We start from the raw sequence: 23,557 nt of genomic DNA on the forward strand, positions 1-23,557 counted from the left end.
CGTCTTCTCAGCACTTCGTGGGACGGATCTCTCCTCTTCCTGATGAGGTTTGTCAAACCGGCGTGGGTAATTCCTCGGGACGTACTTAGCGGAAGGCCTATGCGTTAAGATGTACTCTTCAGCCATGGTGGCTGCCGCCCGTAAGGTCTCTACCTGCTGCTCTTCTAGGTACGTCTTCAGGTCTCCAGACAGACAGTCTTTGAAGTCCTCTAACAGTATGAGCTGCTCGAGGTCTTCTTTGGTCTCCACCTTCCGAGAGGCGCACCATTCCTGAAAAAGTCGCTCCTTGATAGTGGCCAATTCGGTGAAAGTGTGCTCTGAGGTCTTTTTCAGGTTCCTGAACTTCTGCCTATAAGCCTCAGGTACCAATTGGTACGCCATGAGCACGACCTTCTTCACCTTGTCATAATCGCCGGAGTCGTCAAGGGACAACGTGGAGTAGGCGATTTGGGCCTTCCCAGTCAAGACTGACTGTATCATGATGGCCCAATTCTCCCTTGGCCACTCCAAAGAGGCAGCGACTTTCTCGAAGGCCGCAAAGAACTTCGACACTTCCTTCTCATTGAATTTTGGGACCATTTTGATGTTCCTTACCGGATCGAAAATACTTGTTTCCATTCTTTGCCTCCCACCACCTAACCGCAATACTTCTAGCTCATGTTGTCTATTTCTTTCTTTTTCTTCTCTCTCTCGCTGTTTCTCTTCCCTTTCTCGCTCTTCTCTTTCTCTTTCTCGTTCTTCTCTCTCTCGTTTCTCTTCTCTTTCTCGCTCTTCTCTTTCTCTTTCTCGTTCTTCTCTCTCTCGTTTCTCTTCTCTTTCTCGCTCTTCTCTTCTTTCTTCTCTTTCTAATTCTAAACGCCTCATCGCCAATTCTTTATCTTTCATTTCTCGTTCTATTTCTAATTTCTTCCATTCTATCTCACGATTAATTTCCAAGGCACGCATTTTTACTGTAAGTAAACTTATATTCAGCTCACCTACATCGCTGTCAATGTCACTGCCTTTATCTTCCTTTTCAGTGGAAGCTACTTCTTCACTTTCTTTTGTACCTTGTGCCTCACCTTCCTGTTTCTCATCGGCCTTCAAATGCCGGTGAACCTTGGACAAGATCTCCACACGGGAATCACTGGCACGTATCTTGATCTCCAGGTAGGCACTCACCAGTACGAGTTTCTGTTTGCCCAGATATTTCAATCTGGCAAGACAGTCCTCCCTGTTCAGAAAAGCCTGAACATCGTCCAGATCGTCGATGGTCGATTTTTCTGCCATTGTCACCTGGTACACTAGCACTTAGCACACCTCTTCACTTTAGCACTTAACGCACCGAGCACTGTTCTACGTCAATATTGCACTTTATCGCAACTAGCGCCTCACTTGCCAATATTGCACGTAATTACACCGGGCACCGCACTACACAATATTGCACTTAATCACAGCGAGCACTTCGCTATACAATGTTGCACGTAATCACACCGGGCACCGCACTACACAATATTGCACTTAATCACAGCGAGCACTGCACTACACAATATTGCACTGAATCACTCCGAGCACCGCTCAGGACGTATAACGTACTAATAGTCACACACAGGGGGAATTATTTACAGGGATTACGCCACTTCACCACCCCTGTCAAACATACTTGACAAGGGGTCGGATCCCGCTGGGGATGCCAATTATGTTACGGCCCTCTCGGGTCGCAACTGGGTTCTTTCTCTGATGTTGTTAGAGGTAGGGTATCCGGCCCCAAGCTAATAGTGGCTTTCAAGGGATGTGATCCGTAACGCAAGTAAATTAAAGGGGAAGGGAAATAAAGGCAAAAACTTAATAATATAATTATTACCGTCACCATAAATAATATATAAAAGGTTACACAGGGGGGGGGGGGTTAAACACTATTATGTACAACGTAGTCTTCTCCTGAAGACGCGGAGTGTTCCACGGTGCTCGACGATGCTAAGGTCTTAGTCCTCTGGTGGCCTCACGACGAATCCTTCGATTCTCTTGAGTCTACTCTGGCCACAGGCCAGCCAAATCACAGTTCCACTGGGGGCACCGTCGTGGAGGCCTTCAACCACAAATCCAGCCTGCCTGTAGCTGGCAGGTTCCAATCAGCAACGCTGGTTAGGCCACTCCACGATCGATACTAAGGTCGCGAGCCCTAGTCAGGAGCCTCGTGTGATCCCACAGGTCACTCTCCTCACTACAAGACCCCAGTGGTTAAGCGTCTCCACCAGTCAGTCCCGGGTACGACAATCCCTCAACTGCCTCGTCACAGGCAGGCTAACACCACAGTGTTCATCCGGGGGGTGACTCACAGCTTCTGCAGCAAATACTTGGAGACAAGACGGCTGCCTTGGGTAGACTGATCCAACTTCCATTACAGCAGTCCCAGGTCGACTCTGTAATCAGACACGTCATCAGTAACAGGGACACTCTAGGGCACCTCACTTACAGACTTAGACACAAACGCCCAACGTATCCACTCCATAGATGGCGTTGCTGTCTAAGCTCCACCTCACCAGAGGTCAGCACCGGCTGTGTTATGAGCTGATCAGGACGGGAAACTAGCCCTTGTGGCCAGTATATCTCGTCCTCACTAGGTGGCATCGTCCATTTGGAGGGGGTTTCGGGAGCTGACCCACAGATGGCGCGGTCGTCACTGCTCCGTGCTCGGACGCTGGGCTCGGGTCCGTAACAATAATACACTCTGATCTACCTGCTCATCACATAACACACTGACCTACCTGCTCATCACATAACACACCCTGACCTACCTGCTCATCACATAACATACTGACCTACCTGCTCATCACATAACACACACTGACCTACCTGCTTATTACATTACACACACTGACCTACCTGCTCATCACATAACACACACTGACCTACCTGGTCATCACATAACACACAAACCCTACCTGCTCATCACATAACACACACTGACCTACCTGCTCATCACATAACACACTGACCTACCTGGTCATCACATAACACACTGCCCTACCTGCTCATCACATAACACACACTAACCCTACCTGCTTATCACATAACACACTGACCTACCTGCTCATCACATAACACACACTGACCTACCTGCTCATCACATAACACACTAACCCTACCTGCTCATCACATAATACACACTGACCTACCTGCTCATCACATAACACACTGACCTACCTGTTCATCACATAACACACACTGACCTACCTGCTCATCACATAACACACTGACCTACCTGCTCATCACATAACACACACTGACATACCTGCTCATCACATAACACACACTGACCTACCTGCTCACCACATCACACACACTGACCTACCTGCTCATCACATAACACACTGACCTACCTGCTCATCACATAACACACACTGACCTACCTGCTCATCACATAACACACACTGACCTACCTGCTCATCACATAACACACACTGACCTACCTGCTCATCACATAACACACACTGACCTACCTGCTTATCACATAACACACACTGACCTACCTGCTCATCACATAACACACACTGACCTACCCGGTCATCACATAACACACAAACCCTACCTGCTCATCAAATAACACACACTGACCTACCTGCTCATCACATAACACACACTGACCTACCTGGTCATCACATAACACACAAACCCTACCTGCTCATCACATAACACACACTGACCTACCTGCTCATCACATAACACACAAACCCTACCTGCTCACCACATAACACAATGACCTACCTGGTCATCACATAACACACTACCCTACCTGCTCATCACATAGCACACTAACCCTACCTGCTCATCACATAACACACACTAACCCTACCTGCTCATCACATCACACACTGACCTACCTGATCATCACATAACACACACTAACCTACCTGGTCATCACATAACACACAAACCCCACCTGCTCATCACATATCACACACTGACCTACCTGGTCATCACATAACACACAAACCCTACCTGCTCATCACATAACACACTGACCTACCTGCTCATCACATAACACACACTGACCTGCCTGCTCATCACATAACACACTGACCTACCTACTCATCACATAACACACACTGACCTACCTGCTCATCACATAACACACTGACATACCTGCTCATCACATAACACACACTGACCTACCTGCTCACCACATCACACACACTGACCTACCTGCTCATCACATAACACACTGACCTACCTGCTCATCACATAACACACACTGACCTACCTGCTCAACACATAACACACACTGACCTACCTGCTCATCACATAACACACTAACCCTACCTGCTCATCACATCACAAACTGACCTACCTGCTCATCACATAACACACACTGACCTACCTGCTCATCACATAATACACACTGACCTACCTGCTCATCACATAACACACACTGACCTACCTGCTCATCACATAACACACACTGACCTACCTGCTCATCACATAACACACTAACATTTGCTCCCACTCCCACAGATCAAGCTGCCCAACAGCACTGCAGGAGATGGCGGAGCTCCACTACAGGTTCCTTAATGTCGACTACATTCAGGTGGTTCTGGACGCTTGGAGGACCCAAGGCTGCTTTAACACGGTCAGTCCCGCCGGCTGGCAGGCGAGGGTGTGTGGGGGAGGTGTGTGGCAGAGGGTGTGTGGCAGAGGGTGTGTGTGGCAGGGTGTGTGTGTGGCAGAGGGTGTGTGTGGCAGAGGGTGTGTGGCAGAGGGTGTGTGTGGCAGAGGGTGTGTGGCAGAGGGTGTGTGGCAGAGGGTGTGTGGCAGAGGGTGTGTGGCAGAGGGGTGTGTGGCAGAGGGTGTGTGGCAGAGGGTGTGTGTGGCAGAGGGTGTGTGGCAGAGGGTGTGTGGCAGAGGGTGTGTGGCAGAGTGTGTGTGACAGAGGGTGTGTGGCAGAGGGTGTCTGGCAGAGGGTGTGTGGCAGAGGGTGTGTGTGGCAGAGGGTGTGTGGCAGAGGGTGTGTGGAAGAGGGTGTGTGGAAGAGGGTGTGTGGAAGAGGGTGTGTGGCAGAGGGCGTGTGACAGAGGGTGTGTGGCAGAGGGTGTGTGGAAGAGGGTGTGTGGCAGAGGGGTGTGTGGCAGAGGGTGTGTGGCAGAGGGTGTGTGGCAGAGGGTGTGTGTGGCAGAGGGGTGTGTGGCAGAGGGTGTGTGGCAGAGGGTGTGTGGCAGAGGGTGTGTGTGGCAGAGGGTGTGTGGCAGAGGGCGTGTGGCAGAGGGTGTGTGGCAGAGGGTGTGTGGAAGAGGGTGTGTGGCAGAGGGTGTGTGGCAGAGGGGTGTGTGGCAGAGTGTGTGTGGCAGAGGGTGTGTGGCAGAGGGTGTGTGTGGCAGAGGGTGTGTGGCAGAGGGTGTGTGGCAGAGGGTGTGTGGCAGAAAGTGTGTGGCAGAGGGTGTGTGGCAGAGGGTGTGTGGCAGAGTGTGTGTGACAGAGGGTGTGTGGCAGAGGGTGTGTGGCAGAGGGTGTGTGGCAGAGGGTGTGTGGCAGAGTGTGTGTGTGGCAGAGGGTGTGTGGCAGAGGGTGTGTGGCAGAGGGTGTGTGAAAGGGGGTGTGTGGCAGAGGGTGTGTGGCAGAGGGTGTGTGGCAGAGGGTGTGTGGCAGAGGGTGTGTGTGGCAGAGGGTGTGTGGCAGAGGGTGTGTGGCAGAGGGTGTGTGGCAGAGGGTGTGTGTGGCAGAGGGTGTGTGGCAGAGGGTGTGTGGCAGAGGGCGTGGGGAGGTGTGTGGCAGAGTGTGTGTGGCAGAGGGTTGTGGGCAGAGGGTGTGTGGCAGAGGGTGTGTGGCAGAGGGTGTGTGGCAGAGGGTGTGTGGCAGAGGGTGTGTGGCAGAGGGTGTGTGTGGCAGAGGGTGTGTGGCAGAGGGTGTGTGGCAGAGGGCGTGGGGGAGGTGTGTGGCAGAGTGTGTGAGGCAGAGGGTGTGTGGCAGAGGGTGTGTGGCAGAGGGTGTGTGGCAGAGGGTGTGTGGCAGAGGGTGTGTGGCAGAGGGTGTGTGTGGCAGAGGGTGTGTGGCAGAGGGTGTGTGGCAGAGGGTGTGTGGCAGAGGGTGTGTGGCAGAGGGTGTGTGACAGAGGGTGTGTGGCAGAGGGTGTGTGGCAGAGGGTGTGTGGCAGAGGGTGTGTGTGGCAGAGGGTGTGTGTGGCAGAGGATGTGTGGCAGAGGGTGTGTGTGGCAGAGGGTGTGTGGCAGAGGGTGTGTGGCAGAGGGTGTGTGGCAGAGGGTGTGTGGCAGAGGGTGTGTGGCAGAGGGTGTGTGGCAGAGGGTGTGTGGCAGAGGGTGTGTGGCAGAGGGTGTGTGGCAGAGGGTGTGTGGCAGAGGGTGTGTGTGGCAGAGGGTGTGTGGCAGAGGGTGTGTGGCAGAGGGTGTGTGGCAGAGGGTGTGTGGCAGAGGGTGTGTGAGGCAGAGGGTGTGTGACAGAGGGTATGTGGCAGAGGGTGTGTGGCAGAGGGTGTGTGGCAGAAGGTGTGTGGCAGAGGGCGTGGGGGATCACATTCTCTTACATGTTCACTGTGTTCATCACATTCTCTTACATGTTCACTGTGTTCATCACATTCTCTTACATGTTCACTGTGTTCATCACATTCTCTTACATGTTCTCTGTGTCTTTGAAATCAAATATATGATTGTTTCTCCCAGTCAGTAAATAGTTCATTGTAATGTATTATCAACCGCATTATTGGTTGTCAACAAGTTACTACAAAGTATTTATTTAGTCATTTATTTAGTCATTTATTTAGTTATTTACAGATTTATTTAGACATTTAAAAGTTATCTGTTACAAATTATTTATTTCAGTTACTTACAAATTTATTTAGTCATTTAAAAGTTATTTATTGCAATAAATTTATTATTGATAAGTAAAAAAATTTTGTTTCAATATACTTAGTTTTCAAATTATTTAGTTACAAATTATGTAGTTACAAATTATTTAGTTATTTCAAATTATTTAGTTGCAAGGTATTTATTTGTTCATTTACTGAGGTTTATTTTTAAACAATTGTCATTGTATTTCTTTATCAACTTAATATTTCTTACCAACACCTTTCTTACCTAAAATAACTCTTCTCTCAACTGAAAATAGTCATGCTCATCATATTTCAACACTTTCGTAACTACCATTATGCTTTGTTGAGTTCGAAAAATAGTCAAAGGAGATTTCGTCATAATATTTTTCTAAGCTAAAGTTCTTTCCGAATCATCATTGCTCATCAAGTTATATTCTCATGGCATCATCATTCTCCAATGACACGCTCAAAGACATCAAAATAATTTGCATGCTATCAAAGTTATTCTCAGAGTCGACAAAGGTAATCTCGGAAACATTAAGAATACTCTTCAAGCATTAAAAGACTCTCTCTGTGTTGTATTTACTTAAGAAGGATACTCTGTAATCATCTTCGTTCATTAATTAATTTCTCCAAGACCCCATTAATTCGTTCCAAGATCATTTTAATTAATATATGTACTTTCTAAGACATCTTCGAGCATCAAAGAAACTTTCTAAGACATTTATTCTTTAAGACATTCTTTATCTCAAGAATATTTCAAAGATATTCTTTAAGACATTTTCGTGCATTTAATGAATCTCTCAAAGACAACAATAATACATTCTTATATAATTTAATTATCATTTTCTCTCCTTAACGCAAATTTATATAAAATAATTACTCATTAGAACTTCTTTGTACATCAAATAATACTCTCATAGCAACAAACATTTGTTCTTCATTCAATAAATAAGTAGCAAAGAGCTTCGTTTTCTGCACAATATTTAAACTAATGTTTGTGCTAAATTTAATAAGACACATTATATAGTTACAAAATACTTTAAGTAATATATCAAACTAAACATGCGCTACTTTATGTACTAATAAACTTACTCATCAAGTAAAAATGAGTATAAAACTTTTCTATCAACTTATTACAAAGGTACTACATCATATTATCGCCATTTTACTATGTTTCCCATCGCTGATAATAATAACTCTCTCACTAAACATGACTATTTAAGTAACTAGTTCATCTGTTCTTAACAACTTTTATTTCCGTTTATTAATTATTATGTTAAAAATGTATTCGCTTATCCACTTTAACTTTAACTAGTCTCTGATCAGCAATTCACTATCCTACCTATCCTGATTTACCTGAGCTAACCTATCCTAATGTAACTTATGTATTCCAACTTACATATCCTCACCTACCTGATAGAAATTACACAACCTATCCTACCTGTCATAACTTACCAATCCTAACTTGGTCTAACTTACTTAACTTAATAATGTAACTTACCTATCCTGATTTATTTGTACTAGCCTATCCTATTGTTACTTACATAACCTAACTTACCTCACGTAACTTACCTATCCTGACCTGATCTAACGTACTATCATAACTTACCTAACTTCTCCTACCTAATATAACTTACATAACCTAACTTACCTAACGTACCTTACCTTATCATGAATTAAACATAACATAACTTACACAACATAGCTAACCCCCCCCCCCTTACCTAGCCAAACTTACCTGATGTAAATTGCTTAACGTAACTCACCTAACATAACTTATCTGTCCTGACATATCCTAACTTACACAACTTACCAAATTATCTGACTTACATACCTCACCTAGCATAACTTATTTAAAGCATCATCTTATTCTCTCTGAAACATCAATTCTTCATTTATTTACCCTGAAAACACTCATTTAAACATACAATTACACTCGCAAACTTATAAAAACTTGCACACTTATACAAAACTTAAACAAATACTCAGTTCACTTACTTACACAAACATACTGGCACATGCACACATACTCTCTGTTCATTAACTTACTCACATTCTCAGACTTGCTCAAAATTCATAAACTTAGTCAAAACAAGTAAATACATTTATATACTGACACAAACCATATGCACTCTTAGACTAGCACAACTCTCACAAACAGTTTGTCACTCTTACACATATACTATTTTCAGAACATTATATAAAAACCCATATCCAACTAATTTGTCTTATCTTAGCTCGTTCTTATTACTGTTATTCTTAGTAGGTGTTGTTTAAGCATTCCTCCCTTACATAACCCAATAACCTTAACCTACCCCATATAAAAATAACCTATCACACCCCACCTAACCTTTACTTATTTATATATCCTCATACTTTCCATATAATTTATAGGAATGTCTATTTTTACCACATCTAGTCTTTACATATATTATTATTATATTAAACATCTTATCATATGTATATATGTTTTTCTTGAGAACATTCATGTTTATCAATCTGTGTTTCAAATACATTTGCTTTATTTCATAGGATTTTTTGTTATATATAGTTGTTGGTTCGTTCTCAAGAGGCATGTATAAAAGATGGGGTCTTTTGTCATTCCAAGGGATATGTGTTAAAGACAGGGTGTTTAAACATTTCAAAGGTGTGTCTGTTAAAGATAGGGTGTTTAAGTCTTTCAAAGGATTTTGTTAAAGATGGATGTTTGGTCATTTCAAGGCTGTCTTTATTAATGATAGGGTATTTAAGCATTATCATGGGTTATTTGTTAAAGATGGAGTATTTTATGCATTTCATGAGATTTTGTTAAAGATAGGTGTCATGCATTTCCAAAGTATTTGTTATATACAGGCATTTTTCAGTTCAAGTAATATTTGTTAGAGATGTGAGTTTAAGTATTTTATACATTTTTTATTTAAAGTTCATCAAGTCTCTCATAAGTTGAATTTACTATGTTTGATATAATTGTTCTTATTCTCCGCCCTTTAACCTAACCATTTTTTGATCTTAGTGTATTTATTGTGTTGGATATAATTTGTTCTTATTCTTTGACCTTTAACCTAACCTTTCAAATATAATTTATTACGTTTGACATATTTTTGTTCATATTTTTTATCTTTCACCTAACCTTACAGATATAGCTTATTTGTTTTGTTTTGTTTCTTGTGTTGGACATATTTGTGGAATATATTATCCTTACGTATGCTGTTTCTGAGTCAAAGGTTGTTTAATCTTTTGACAGTTACTTGCTTGGTGAGAAGAGGACAGTGTGGTGTTGTAGAGGGTGCTTTGGCGAGGAAGATGTTAATTAATTATTTTATACCATGTGTATTATTTAGTTCAGATTCTTAGTTTATATTGTGAAGTGCATTTATGAGGTGGTTGCCAATCGTTGTTTTGCTGTGAAGTCTGAAGGTTAATTTGTATGTTTCAAATGCTGCTTTTCACTTGCTTGCTATAAGGAGGGTACGATAGTTTGAAGTAATGTTACAAACTTAGCATTCTTATCCTATAACGAAAAAGGAAAGATACTAGTAATATTGTACACATAAGTCAGATCATTACCTGATTTCAATATTTACCAAATTAAATTTGACACAACCTAACCTAAAATAGTACAACCTAACAATGTTTACAGTTTTAAACTAAAAGAAGCACTCTCTCTACTAATTAGCAGCCTGCGACATGCTGGTATCGCATATGTATCATTCTGATATGCTGGTTGAGAGAACCTCATCGTATTGACTTCAGACTGATAGTACTTACTTGTATGATCAAGTCCACTACGGGCTTACCATAGCCCGTTAGCTGAATCTTAAACAACAACATCAGTATGATCATAAAACTAAGGTGCCTGTTGCTGCTCAACAGTGTAACCCAGTGACAATCATTTGTTTTCTAATTTGTATTAAGAGATATGATTTGAGCAGGGACTATGATCTGAACATAGTTAGTTAAAATTCGTTATTGACAGATTTGGTCATCAATGGGATACAATTTCGTGGGCGTGCAGGCGCAGTTTCCTGCAGAGGTAGCTGTCGGATGTCAGCTGAAGGTCGGAATACTGATCGCCAACAAAGGTTGGGCGGCGCCAATAAATTATCGGTCAGCTCAGGTAAGCAAAACAGTATTAATGGTTTATTTAATGTCACACTTCCCCATTCAAGTAACAGGTTATTTCTATTCAATTCTTTCATCCTAGACCTGTTTCCAACACAAGTACCAATGTTCTCTGCCTTCCCTTCATATCTGAGCTCAAAACTCTCACTAATGCGTTTCATCCTCTTGATATAAAGCTCGGCTTTCGACAAACTAACACACTTCGTTCCTGTTCGTCTTGACCTCTCCAACGTGGTAACTGGCCATATGCTTAATGACAGACTTAAGGAACACAAAAGCCCAGTTGTACACCAGACGTCACGTCCTTCACTCACCAGACCACTCCACAAGTGATCATTTGAAATTTCATCATGGAATTCCAATTGACTTATAATCGATCCAGCAATGCTGCTCAGAGTAGGAAAAGACCATCGATAATGGATACCAGTTCCGAAAGTGACGGCGAGTGGCATCACGTGACTAAGGCTAACAGGACAAGCCACTCCATGACGACCCATCGCCCATTAATCTCTCCAGCTTCTCCAGCTCTCCCAGCGCCTCAGACTAGATCTACGTTTCCGGTCTTCAAAGTGCAGCACACGGAAGGTAAGTCTTCCTACGCTACTGTAGTGGACCTGGAAAAAGAGTACCCCCAGCTCCAGGTCAGGGCAAAACCTAATCTCAAAGGAGAATACATTCTGAGGCCAAAAGACGAGTCGGCCGCTACGATTCTAAAAAATTTCGCAAAATGTGAGGAACTGAAACCAGAGGATAAATTAAGTAAAGTCATTGTCCTTCACTATCCCTTGCATATGGCCCTTGGCCATCTCGAAAAGCTGAACTATGTGGTGTCAGCAGAGAGATGCCAAGTACGAACAAAACAAGAAACTCGACAAGTCCTTCTCACAGTAAGAGGACGGATCCCGGAAAAACTTGACCTTGGAATCTGGGGGGTGTTCCAACACAGGCCTTACACCCCAGAACCCCTAAGATGCTTTAGATGTCAGAGATTTGGGCATCACAAAGATGGCTGCCAACGCCCAGTGAGGTGCGGAGTCTGCAGCCAGTCCCATGATACAAAAACATGTATTGATAAATTCAAGGCAAACCACCCATTTCAGGCAAAATGCCCAAATTGTTCCAAGGCACATCATGCCTGGAATTTGAAATGCCCTGAAAGGCTCAAAAGGCTTCAAACGAACCCCACCACGCCAACAGCGGAGCCGAAACCCCCACCAAAACGAATACCAGCTCCCATGCCCACTAAAACCGCGTGGGGTCTACCCATTCAGGAAGAGGGGGCACACGGCCCTTCACCATCGGCCATGGTGAAGGGTGAGAAGACAGTACAGGACAAAAAGAAAGATGGAGGACACAAGACTCATGTTCAAAGCAGTCGGCCTCCCATTTCATCCAGCAAGCACACTGGGGCCAATAGGAGTAGCAATTCCAGTGCCAAAGTTACCACCGAGAAGGGTCTAAAAGCCACTAGGCCCTCAACCTGCACAACATTAAATAGTGCTCCCACTGAACTGAACGCTCTCTGGCCAATGCTCAAAACTTTGGTCGCTGAGTTAATCGAAAGTCTGCTGTCTTCACATGGAATCAAGCAAACCACAGAGACTCGGAAGACAATTGAGCACAAGCTCAAAAAATTCGAAGATGTAATATCCATACCGTCAAGACAGCAGGGCAAGAGGCACCCCCATAAAAAGCAGATAGAGTCCAGGTCGTCGGAAAGCGACATTGATGAGGCAATTTCAGGACCACTAAGAACCTATACCCCAATTGCAACTTCCATGGCGTGTTCATCAGACTCCATGGATACCACGGAATTATCAGCACATTCCAAGAACCTAGAATTCTAAAGATCCTGCAATGGAATGCGCACTAAATTGCAACACTTGCAATGTATAGCAGCAACCAAAGGCATAGACATCCTGATACTACAGGAGAGCTTGCTTCGAGCCGGATTAGAACCTAAAATCTCAGGCTATCGAGGCTTCTTCCTTCCATGGATCAATGGGCAATCCAGGGGATGTGCAATCTATGTAAAAAGTGACCTGATCTCCAAATCCATATCCAGCCCACCTAATTGTGGAGCAGGGACAGAGGTAATGGGAGTCACCATTGAGCTAAGACACGACAAACTTGACGTGTTCAATGTGTACAGGTCTCCACAAGCCGAAATGGATCTCTCTGTGTTATTTGGACACGCGACAACAACAAACACAATCATTTGTGGAGATTTTAATGCCCATCATCGATTGGCACTGGGCTCGAACAAAACAAATGAAGCCGGCATACACATTACACATCTACTGGACCAGCTTCCAGAAATACAAATCCTATACAAGAATGAACCTACCCACATCCAAGGAGGCAGATTAGACCTAACCTTCGTTTCAGCCTCCCTAAGAGATGCAGCAACATGGTCAGTTGAGCCCACACTCACAAGCGACCACTATGGGGTCCAAATTGATCTTCAGTTAGACCTACCCACCCCACCTCCGCCTCCATCTGAAGCCTGGAACTTTGCTTTAGCAAACTGGGACCGATTTCAAAACCTCATTTCAGAGTGGCAAAGAAACCATGATCTTCCCGAAGACATTAATCAGGCAGAACAAGAATTTGTCACAGCGATTCAAAGTGCAGCCAACCACTCAATCCCACTGAAAAAACAGTCCACCGGACACCATAAAGATCATTGGTACTATTGTGAACGTGTCAAAGAACTCAACCATAGACTCAATAGAACAAGAAAGCTATACAAAAAGCAGCCAAGTGACCGCAACAGGATCTTACTTTGTAAGGTCAAGGAACATGTGCATCGAGAGACCAGACAAATAAAAGAACAAAAGTGGCTAGAATGGTGTTCACACCTGAATGAACACACCTCTCTCGGAGAGATGTGGCAGCAAATCCACCGAGCCAAAGGAAATAAAAGACCTAAAGCTCCACACCCCAAGGATCCTCAACAGGAAGCCGAAGTACTGGCAACCAGGTTTGCAGAGAGAGCAGCCAGCAATCAACTTCCACCAGATGTATTAGCAGTACAGACCGGACTAGAGGAAGAAAGGTGGCACAGAATCCTTACAGCATGTGAAGAAGTCTCTGGCACTAATGCCCCCTTCACACTGGATGAGCTCAATCGGGCTAAGAAAAACTCCAAGGATACATCCCCTGGAGCCGACAAAATAACCTATAAAATGATTAGAAACCTCGGCCCAGAGGAAGACGCTGCATACCTAAGGTTAATTAATTTAGCCTGGACTTCTCAAACTAGACCTTCTGCTTGGAATAGAGCAGACATAGTGCCGATCCCAAAACCCAAAGATCCAGCTAATCCCAGGCCCATCTCTCTCCAAAGCTGTGCAGCCAAGACGGCTGACAGAATGGCACTCAACAGACTGGAGTGGAAAATGCCTAAACTGCACCATGATATGTATGCCTATAGAAGAGGGGTTGGCACAGTGGAATGCATTACAACTCTGTTAGCCCACTTGAATGACAGACCAGGAATGCTGATATTCCTGGACCTCGAAAAAGCCTTTGAACTGGCTAGCGCCCCAGCTATTCTCTGCTGCCTCATTGACAAAGAGGTCAGAGGCAACCTGCTCTCCTGGACCAAAAACTGTCTCATAAACAGAGAAGCAAGAGTAAAACTTCATGGCACAGTCTCTGAGTACAAAAGACATGAAAATGGTACACCGCAAGGAGGTATTCTTAGCCCTCTTCTCTTCAACTGTTTAATGGAAAGAATAATGAGGTTGAAACTCCCACATCACTGCAGGCTGCTAAACTACGCGGACGACTTTGTCATCATCATAAAAGGAAGGGATGCAGCGCGCCTTGCACCCAAATGCTTAGACTGCATCAGTAAAGAGGCAAAACAGATTGGGATCAAACTCAACCCCTCAAAGTCAAAGGCCATGCCCATAAAAATAGCGAAGCCCAACATCCAACTCACAGTACAGGGTCAACCAATAGAATGGGTCGACACCTATCAGTATCTAGGAATCATCCTGGACACACACATGAATTTTAATGCTGAGGTCACATACTTGAGAGAGCGAACTGCGGCCCGGACGGCAATCCTCAGGTCGCTAACCTCCCTTTCTGGAGGAGCCAATCTGCAAGTCCTTCGCACATACTATGTACAGGCAGTCAGATCAGTGATCGATTATGCCGCACCTGCACTCACAAATCTATCACACCAACAGTGGAAAAAGCTTGAAGTTGCCCAAAACAATGCTATGAGAGCTGCACTGGGAGCCCCCATGTGGACCAGGCTTGAAACTCTTAGACTGGAGACGGGTTTGCCCTCTCTACAAGAAAGAATATCACAAAGGACAGCTACAATTATCAGTAAGATAATTATTTCTTCTGATCCAATCCCAGTACGGCAGGCCTTGGTGGTTGGACTAGGCCAAAACAATGGAAACTCTTGGGTTGCAAGAGCAGGAAAAGTCCTAAACAGACTACATTTAAAAAACATGATTCTTGATAGAGAGGGTGATCATCCACACCCAAATTACACTCCTTCCGCGCCGTGGGAAGAGCCTACTTTCAAAATAGTAATAGAAAGTCTCCCAATGAAAAAGGCTGCCTATGATCCGACAATCCTAAGGCGCATAATAGAAGAACAAATGTATAGCATAGCAGTTGCAGGAGCCACCCACATCTTCACAGACGGATCGGTGGACACAGAAAATGAGAGTGCTGGCGCTGCTCTTTGCACGACCATCGTTCAGGCATATTGGAGACTGGGAGGACTAGTATCATCAACCCAAACTGAGCTGTTCGCCATACAACAGGCATTCGCATATGTGATTGCACAAAACACTAAAAATGCAATCATACACACAGACTCAAAAGCTGCACTTCAAATACTAGGACAAAAACAGTGGAAAGATAATGTGGAAATAATTACCACCATTTTGTATCAAGGAGCAGTCGCTAAAGGCAAAGGCCTCAACATAACTTTAAACTGGATCCAATCCCATATTGGAATCCCATTAAATGAAAAAGCTGATGAAATTGCTAAATTGGCAACTCGTCATCCAGTGATACATAAAACAATTCAACCCAGCCTAGAGAACATAAAAAACATCATCACCAAAAAACTCTCACATCTCAACAAAGCCTACCTACACCAGAGAATAGCTGAAGGTTCGCCATCTGCAACATGGTATCTTCAGGCAACCAAATTAGAAAGGTTAAATATCCCAAAAGGAATCCACAGGGAAATAGCAGTTAGGCTATATAGACTACGTCTAGGTTACAGATGCAACTGGGAGATTGGTGAACCCCGACAGAGAGAGTGCATCTTCTGCCAAACTGTCACAGAAAAGCCATTACTTCACTATCTTCTGGAATGTGAAGCAACCAATGGCCTTAGAAGAGCTTTAAGAGTTCCTGAATCATGCAGTGGCCACCCTGAAGCCATCAACACAGCCACTCTCCTGGTCAACAAAGGTGTCCAGCAGCTGGACACCCTCATAAAGACTGTGAAGCAGTATCCTCCCCCACGATAACAGCTTGATGGTTAAATGCAACCTCAGAACACTGGGGAAAAAAAAAGAAAAAAAAAAAAAAAAATTGTACCACTTACGGGCTATTCATGCCCGTGCCACCTCTTGGGTGGCTTAATCTTTATCAATCAATCGAACACAAAAGAAGTGTTAAGTCTTCAGACACAAACAGTGCTCTCTTTTGTCATGTTAGGGGTTATAATCATCCTATGATTAGTCTTCTTCTAAAATTATTTTTTTCCTGCCTCTACTCTACACGGACGCCGTCTTGTCGAAACGGCTCTGATACACAACCTATCCAACCTGAACCTTTGTCCTGGCTTCGTTGCTATTGACTTTTCCCTTCCACAGTAAGCTTTTTCCTTTCCCTGTCCCTTTCACAGTAAGCTCTTTCCTTTCCCTTTCCCTTTCACAGTAAGCTCTTTCCTTTCCCTTTCACAGTAAGCTCTTTCCTTTCCCTTTCCCTTTCACAGTAAGCTCTTTCCTTTCCCTTTCCCTTTCACAGTAAGCTCTTTCCTTTCCCTTTCCCTTTCTTCCCGTCCCTTTCTCTTCCCTTAAAGGCCTCAACCTTCTTAACTAACGTGATCTGACATAAGGTCAGGATTAGCATTACAGTTTAGAGTTTTATATATAATAGTACACCTGAGAGGATGTGCAGTGACTTAATATCTAACATATTCAAAGATTTAAGAAAGGGGGGAGAACGAGTGCTGTCTGGGGCCAGAGTTTGTTATTGTTCTAATAGCTGATTTATGTTAAATAATTAAAGGATGTATATGATTTTGGATAGTAGAAACCCAGGTACAGATATCATAATTGATATAAGGATAGATGAGGAAGTAATACCAGGGCAGGGCGAGGTACATAATATCCAATCTTAGAATACCATCTGTTTTTTTAACCTTTTTTAACTATATTTTGAATGTAGCCGTGGAAATTCAGCTTGTCATCATTGAGAACACCAAGAAATTTACCATTACTTTGTTACTAATTTGGTTATTGTTAATTCTTAGAATAATTTGATCAGAGGACTCATTACCAAACAAAATATAGGTTATATCAAATGTAAAGTGTGAGTTTGTTAGCAGTTATCTAAACATGGACTTTATTTTGTTCGGTATTCAACGTATCCTTCAGAATAAGTGTTAAGATTGGAGAAAATGAAGGTTATGTCATCAGCAAATAAAACTGGCTTGAGATGTTGAGAGGCATTTGGAAGATCATTAATGTAGATGAGAAAGAGGAGAGGGTCAAGTATGCTGCCCTGTGGAACACCAGTGTTGATGGATAGGGTGGGAGAGTTGAAATCATTCACAAAGACATACTGGAGCCTGTCACTAAGGTAAGTCTGAAGGTACTGGAGGGAGTTACCTCTGAAATCATAATGATTTAATTTAAGAAGCAGGTTATAGTGGTTAACTGTGCCAAAAACCTTACGTTGGTCAACACATAACCCAACAGAGGAACTCATTTTTGTCAGGAGTTGCATATATCAAGTTAATCATACTAATTGCTGCATCATTGGTGTTTTATGGGGATTTGAATCCATATTGGCAAGACCTAAGTGTATTGTGTTTAACTAGATAAGAGTAAAGCTGCTTGTAGATTAGTTTCTCAAATATTTTAGACAAGGATGGCAAGATTGATATTCGTATGTAATTGTTGACATCAGTGAGATCACCACATTTATGGACTAGGGTTAGTCTTGTTTTTTTTAAATATCAGGAAAGGTTTGTAGTTCAAATGATTTTTTGTAAAGCAATGCAATGGCCGGAGCTAAAAATCTAGAGGATTTTTTGAAAATTAGAGTTGGAGTCTCAGCAAGGGCACTTAACTATTTTAAGGGAAAGGATTATATCATTAACATCAGTGGATATTTTGGGAGTTAGGTACAGAGACTCTGGATAGTTTACTGAGGTAGTCTTTATCATTAGTTAGGGAGGACGGTTAGTTAGCTTAGTTGATCAGCAATATACTAATTAATTCTAGTTAGTAACTTAGCACTAAGTTAGGGCATATTTTATATACAATAATTAGAATCATAAATATTAGATCAAATGAAAGCCACTGTTGGTGGTGTGGCATGATGGTGGTGGCTGCTTGCCTACACTGTTGGTGGTGTGGCATGATGGTGGTGGCTGCTCGCCTACACTGTTGGTGGTGTGTGGCATGATGGTGCTGGCTGCTGGCCTACACTGTTGGTGGTGGGGCATGATGGTGCTGGCTGCTCGCCTACACTGTTGGTGGTGTGGCATGATGGTGGTGGCTGCTCGCCAACACTGTTGGTGGTGGGGCATGATGGTGCTGGCTGCTGGCCTACACTGTTGGTGGTGTGGCATGATGGTGCTGGCTGCTGGCCTACACTATTGGTGGTGTGTGGCTTGATGGTGCTGGCTGCTGGCCTACACTGTTGGTGGTGTGTGGCATGATGGTGCTGGCTGCTCGCCTACACTGTTGGTGGTGGGGCATGATGGTGCTGGCTGCTCGCCAACACTGTTGGTGGTGGGGCATGATGGTGCTGGCTGCTCGCCTACACTGTTGGTGGTGGGGCATGATGGTGCTGGCTGCTCACCTTCATGGTGCCAACACGAGGCGTCTAAGGGCAAGCGTTTACCTTTGGTAAACTCCATATAAGCTATCAATAAAACTATAATCTTTAGACTTTTCACACCTGCCCCATGTTACCTGTTCCCCATGGTGCTTTACAGAACCTGTTCTTTCCTGTGGCCCTCCGGTGTTACAGAACTCTGTTCTGTCTTGTGGTCCTGCCGTGTTACAGAACTCTGTTCTGTCTTGTCGCCCTGCTGTGTTACAGAACCCTGTTCTGTCTTGTGGTCCTGCCGTGTTACTGAACTCTGTTCTGTCTTGTCGCCCTGCTGTGTTATTGAACCCTGTTCTGTCTTGTGGCCCTGCTGTGTTATTGAACCCTGTTCTGTCTTGTGGCCCTGCTGTGTTAAAGAACCCTGTTCTGTCTTGTGGCCCTGCCGTGTTATGGAGCTCTATTCAATCATGTGATAAGCCTAGGCAAGATCACAAACTAGTTCCAAGTTGGAACTGGTTGAGGGCTTCCTACTCTGCAACATTCAATTGTAAATTAATGAATTGTAAGCCAATATAATTTTATTGCGTGTATATGATGAAAACTTTCTCAGTTCGGAGCCTGATGTACATTGCGATCATACAATCTACACTGTTCGCTAATGGTTCCTAAAGATACTCATACTCACCTGCTGAACAACTTCATACGATAAATAATTGATCTGTCACTAACCAATTTGTTCATTAACATTTCAGTTTTAACTTACCATTTAATTAAATATTCCTATGATATTGAAAACCAAATAGATGTTTGCGGCCAACGTCGTTAAGAATGTGGCTGGTTTTGCAGTTAGTGTTGCATCATGTGAGCACCAAGACTGAGTACGTGTCTGCACTTGCTGGGGCGGACCTCAGGAGGTGGCTGCCCGGCCAACAACAGAAGCTCCAGTTCTCCATGACATTACCCACTAACGCTCCTCTCGGCAACTATCAGGTGGGCGCTGTTATGTCATCATCCCCAAGTGAGGCTCCTGGTGGAGAACTTTCTTCCCTTAATCTGTGAGCCTCCTGACCTCAGATAAAACATAAACAAATGTCTAGGTTTGAGTGAAAGTCTAAGTAAAACCACTAGTTTACTTGGGCGAAAATATATTCATGACACAGCTTATATATACAATAATTACAGAACCACAACAAAGTAATTATAAATCAGTTAAGTTAACACGAGGCACAAGTCACAGCAGCTAGATTTCACTAAGCAAAACTAACTTAACAACATGGGGTACACTAGACAGCATGGGACTGACAGGTAAGCTGTGGACAAGGTGGGAGGTAACGTAAGAATATGACGATTCTGTATGGCAGAATCGTAGTCGTCTCCGCTTAGATTCACATGATCGGTAACTGGCTTTGCGGAAGGCCTATTGGCCCATACGAGGCAGCTCCTATTTATAACCACCCAATCCCACTCACATACAAACATGTCCAACCGACGTTTGAAAAAAATCGACGGACCCCACCTCCACCACGTTACGTGGTAATTGATTCCACAAATCAACATATAATATTTATATATAATATAAATAAAATTCTATAATATAATAATGTGCATAAAATAGTGTGGTGTAATATTTTGTTTGGTTTTTGTTTAATATAAGAGAAATATATACAAGTAAATTATATATCATATCATATTTATTATATATATATATATATATATATATATATATATATATATATATGACTGAAAACTCACACCCCAGAAGTGACTCGAACCCATACTGCCAGGAACAACGCAACTGGTATGTACAGGGACGCCTTTATCCGCTTGACCATCACGACCGGACATAAGGAAGTGATAGCCATTCAGGCTTGTTTGCATATATATATATATATATATATATATATATATATATATATATATATATATATATATATATATATATATATATACATATATATATAACTGAAAACTCCAGACCCCAGTAGTGACTCGAACCCACACAGCCAGCCAGGAGCACTATGCAATGGCGTATCTGGTACCTTAACCACTCGACCAACTGTGACCGTACAAAAGACGATGGTAGCCGAGGCTATTTCCCCCACCATCCCTACGTCACTTTGTGGTGAGGCTGGGCTTAGACTGTGTATCAGACATCAAATTACCTCACTTTGTGGGGCCACATGAGCAACACAAAATGCAAACAAGCTTGAATGGTCCTCAAGCATATATGTAATTGAAAACTCCACACCCCAGAAGTGACTCGAACACAGACAGCCAGGGGCACTATGCAACTTTCATATCTGATACCTTAACCACTTGACCAAGCTACGGGCTCGCCATAGCCCGTGTTACTTGGAACTTTTTGTTCCAGGTAGCGAATCTTTAACAACAACAACTTGACCAACTATAACTGTACAAAAGACGATGGTAGTCAAGGCAATTTTCCCCACCATCCCGACGGCACTTGGTGGTGAGCTTGGGCATAGTTATTTCATCAAATCATCTCACTATGTGGGGCAACACGAACAACACAAATGCAAACAAGCTTGAATGGTCCCCAAGCATATATACAACTGAAACCTCCACACCCCAGAAGTGACTCGAACACCTTGGAGAGGTGACAAGTCGCCAATATACGTTATTCTTTAAAAAAGACAAATATTTTTCGAAAATGAACCTCATACTCTCTGACTAAACTAAATTCCAATGGGTAACGAAGGACACTACAGCCGAATTGAAAACGAAGGGAAACAGATTGATCAAAACTGTGAACGCCAAGAAATCTGGACGCCACCTGCCGAAGGTTATTGGGGAATACAAACCGTGTATGCATATGGAAATATCAAGACCCACAAGCCTGGAAACCCACTTTGGCCAATCATCAGCCCACACCCACATACAGACTGGCTAAGTGACTCAAGGGATTGCTGACTCCTTATGTACACCTGTGTTTTCAGTCTGAAGTCTCCAAAGGAATTTGTTGACTTACTGCAGGAACACGAGCCACAGGGCAAACGGGCCACAGCGTCGTTGGATATAGAATCACTGTTTACCAACGTACTTGTGGATGAAACAATCGAGATGATAGCGGACAAAGTGTATCATGATCCGGCTTGTACTCCTCTTGACATGCCAGAAAACATAATTAGGAAACTACTCCAAGCTTGTACTAAAGAGGCACCCTTCTTGAGCCAGGATGGGCACATGTATAAGCAAGTAGATGGGGTCATGTCGGGGTTCACCATAAGAGGGTGTGCAACAGTATACACAAGGTCACTCACCGTAGCCCTGCGGGTCTTCACTCTATCCTCGCGGCGCCTCTGTACGCCAGGAGTGCATCCCAGTCAATCCCAACCGGCCTCTGATCGAGAATGAGTGAGAACACAGCTTGTTCTCTTTACAGCTGTGTGCCCGCCCCGACAAAAGGCTCTACTATTAACCACAAGGTCGCCAACTGGTGTTTCCGGTGTGCAGTAACACGTCAGTGGTTTTGTTGAATTGTGGGAACAGTGGCAAGAGCACACTCAGTAGGTCTGATATCAGGCAGGTATTTATTTCTATCACTCTATTTCCTTTCATGTATTATATAGCACAAGAAATATGGAGGGGATGATACAAACGCCAAGGTATTTTGTGTTTTACTTAAAACTCAAGACATCACATCTGTATATCAACAAGTAAACAGCTATTTCATGCGTAAGTCGCTCGTTCCCACATATAATCATGAACTCGCCAAGCTGGCAATGCTCCCCCTCATGTCAATGTCAAAATCAGCTGGGCGACTCCCCCCCCCCCCCCACTGTCTGATCTCTTACTGCACTTGTTTGTTGGCGAAATATGCCTGTTTCTTTAAATTCTCAAGGATCACTAAATGTTCAAACAACACAATATCTGTGACAATAGCAATAGAACGTAAATACTTCGCTGCACTGATCTTGAGCTCAATCAAACATTTCTGTATTAATGAACACAATAATTCACTACCATGGTATAACACACTGTCCCTCATTTAATGATAACGCATGCAAGTATATATTACTGGAGTTCTAAGTAATTCCTTTCGTGGGCGAATATTCAATTGATCACTGCACACATGAATGGTTATTCAATACACAAGCATAGACATATATATATATAGATAAATCATAGATATCAATAATAGTAATAATATAGTTACTGGGCACATAGCCTAACACCGAATACTGGTACATTTATATATATATATGTCGTACCTAGTAGCCAGAACGCACTTCTCAGCCTACTATGCAAGGCCCGATTTGCCTAATAAGCCAAGTTTTCCTGAATTCATATATTTTCTCTAATTTTTGTCTTATGAAATGATAAAGCTACCCATTTCATTAAGTATGAGGTCAATTGTTTTTTATTGGAGATAAAATTAAAGTAGATATATAACCGAACCTAACCAACCCTACCTAACCTAACCTAACCTATCTTTTTAGGTTAGGTTAGGTTAGGTAGCCGAAAAAGTTAGGTTAGGTTAGGTTAGGTAGGTTAGGTAGTCGAAAAACAATTAATTCATGAAAACTTGGCTTATTAGGCAAATCGGGCCTTGCATAG

General features: G+C 43.4%; 1 protein-coding gene and 1 long non-coding RNA gene across 2 annotated transcripts in view; one reads left to right on the forward strand and one right to left on the reverse strand.

Annotated features, from left to right (window-relative positions):
* LOC138366954 (uncharacterized) overlaps positions 1-23,557 on the reverse strand; it is a 367,457-nt gene that overhangs the window by 175,512 nt on the left and 168,388 nt on the right. The window lies entirely within an intron of this gene.
* LOC138366876 (uncharacterized) overlaps positions 1-23,557 on the forward strand; it is a 64,197-nt gene that overhangs the window by 31,656 nt on the left and 8,984 nt on the right. Inside the window, exons 6-8 of the mRNA XM_069328170.1 lie at positions 4,495-4,609; positions 10,779-10,919; positions 19,826-19,969. Of these exons, the coding sequence (XP_069184271.1) occupies positions 4,495-4,609; positions 10,779-10,919; positions 19,826-19,969 (400 nt within the window). The remainder of the gene's footprint in view (positions 1-4,494; positions 4,610-10,778; positions 10,920-19,825; positions 19,970-23,557) is intronic.

Source organism: Procambarus clarkii, chromosome 2 (genome assembly GCF_040958095.1).
Source record: "Procambarus clarkii isolate CNS0578487 chromosome 2, FALCON_Pclarkii_2.0, whole genome shotgun sequence".
NCBI lineage: Eukaryota > Metazoa > Arthropoda > Malacostraca > Decapoda > Cambaridae > Procambarus > Procambarus clarkii.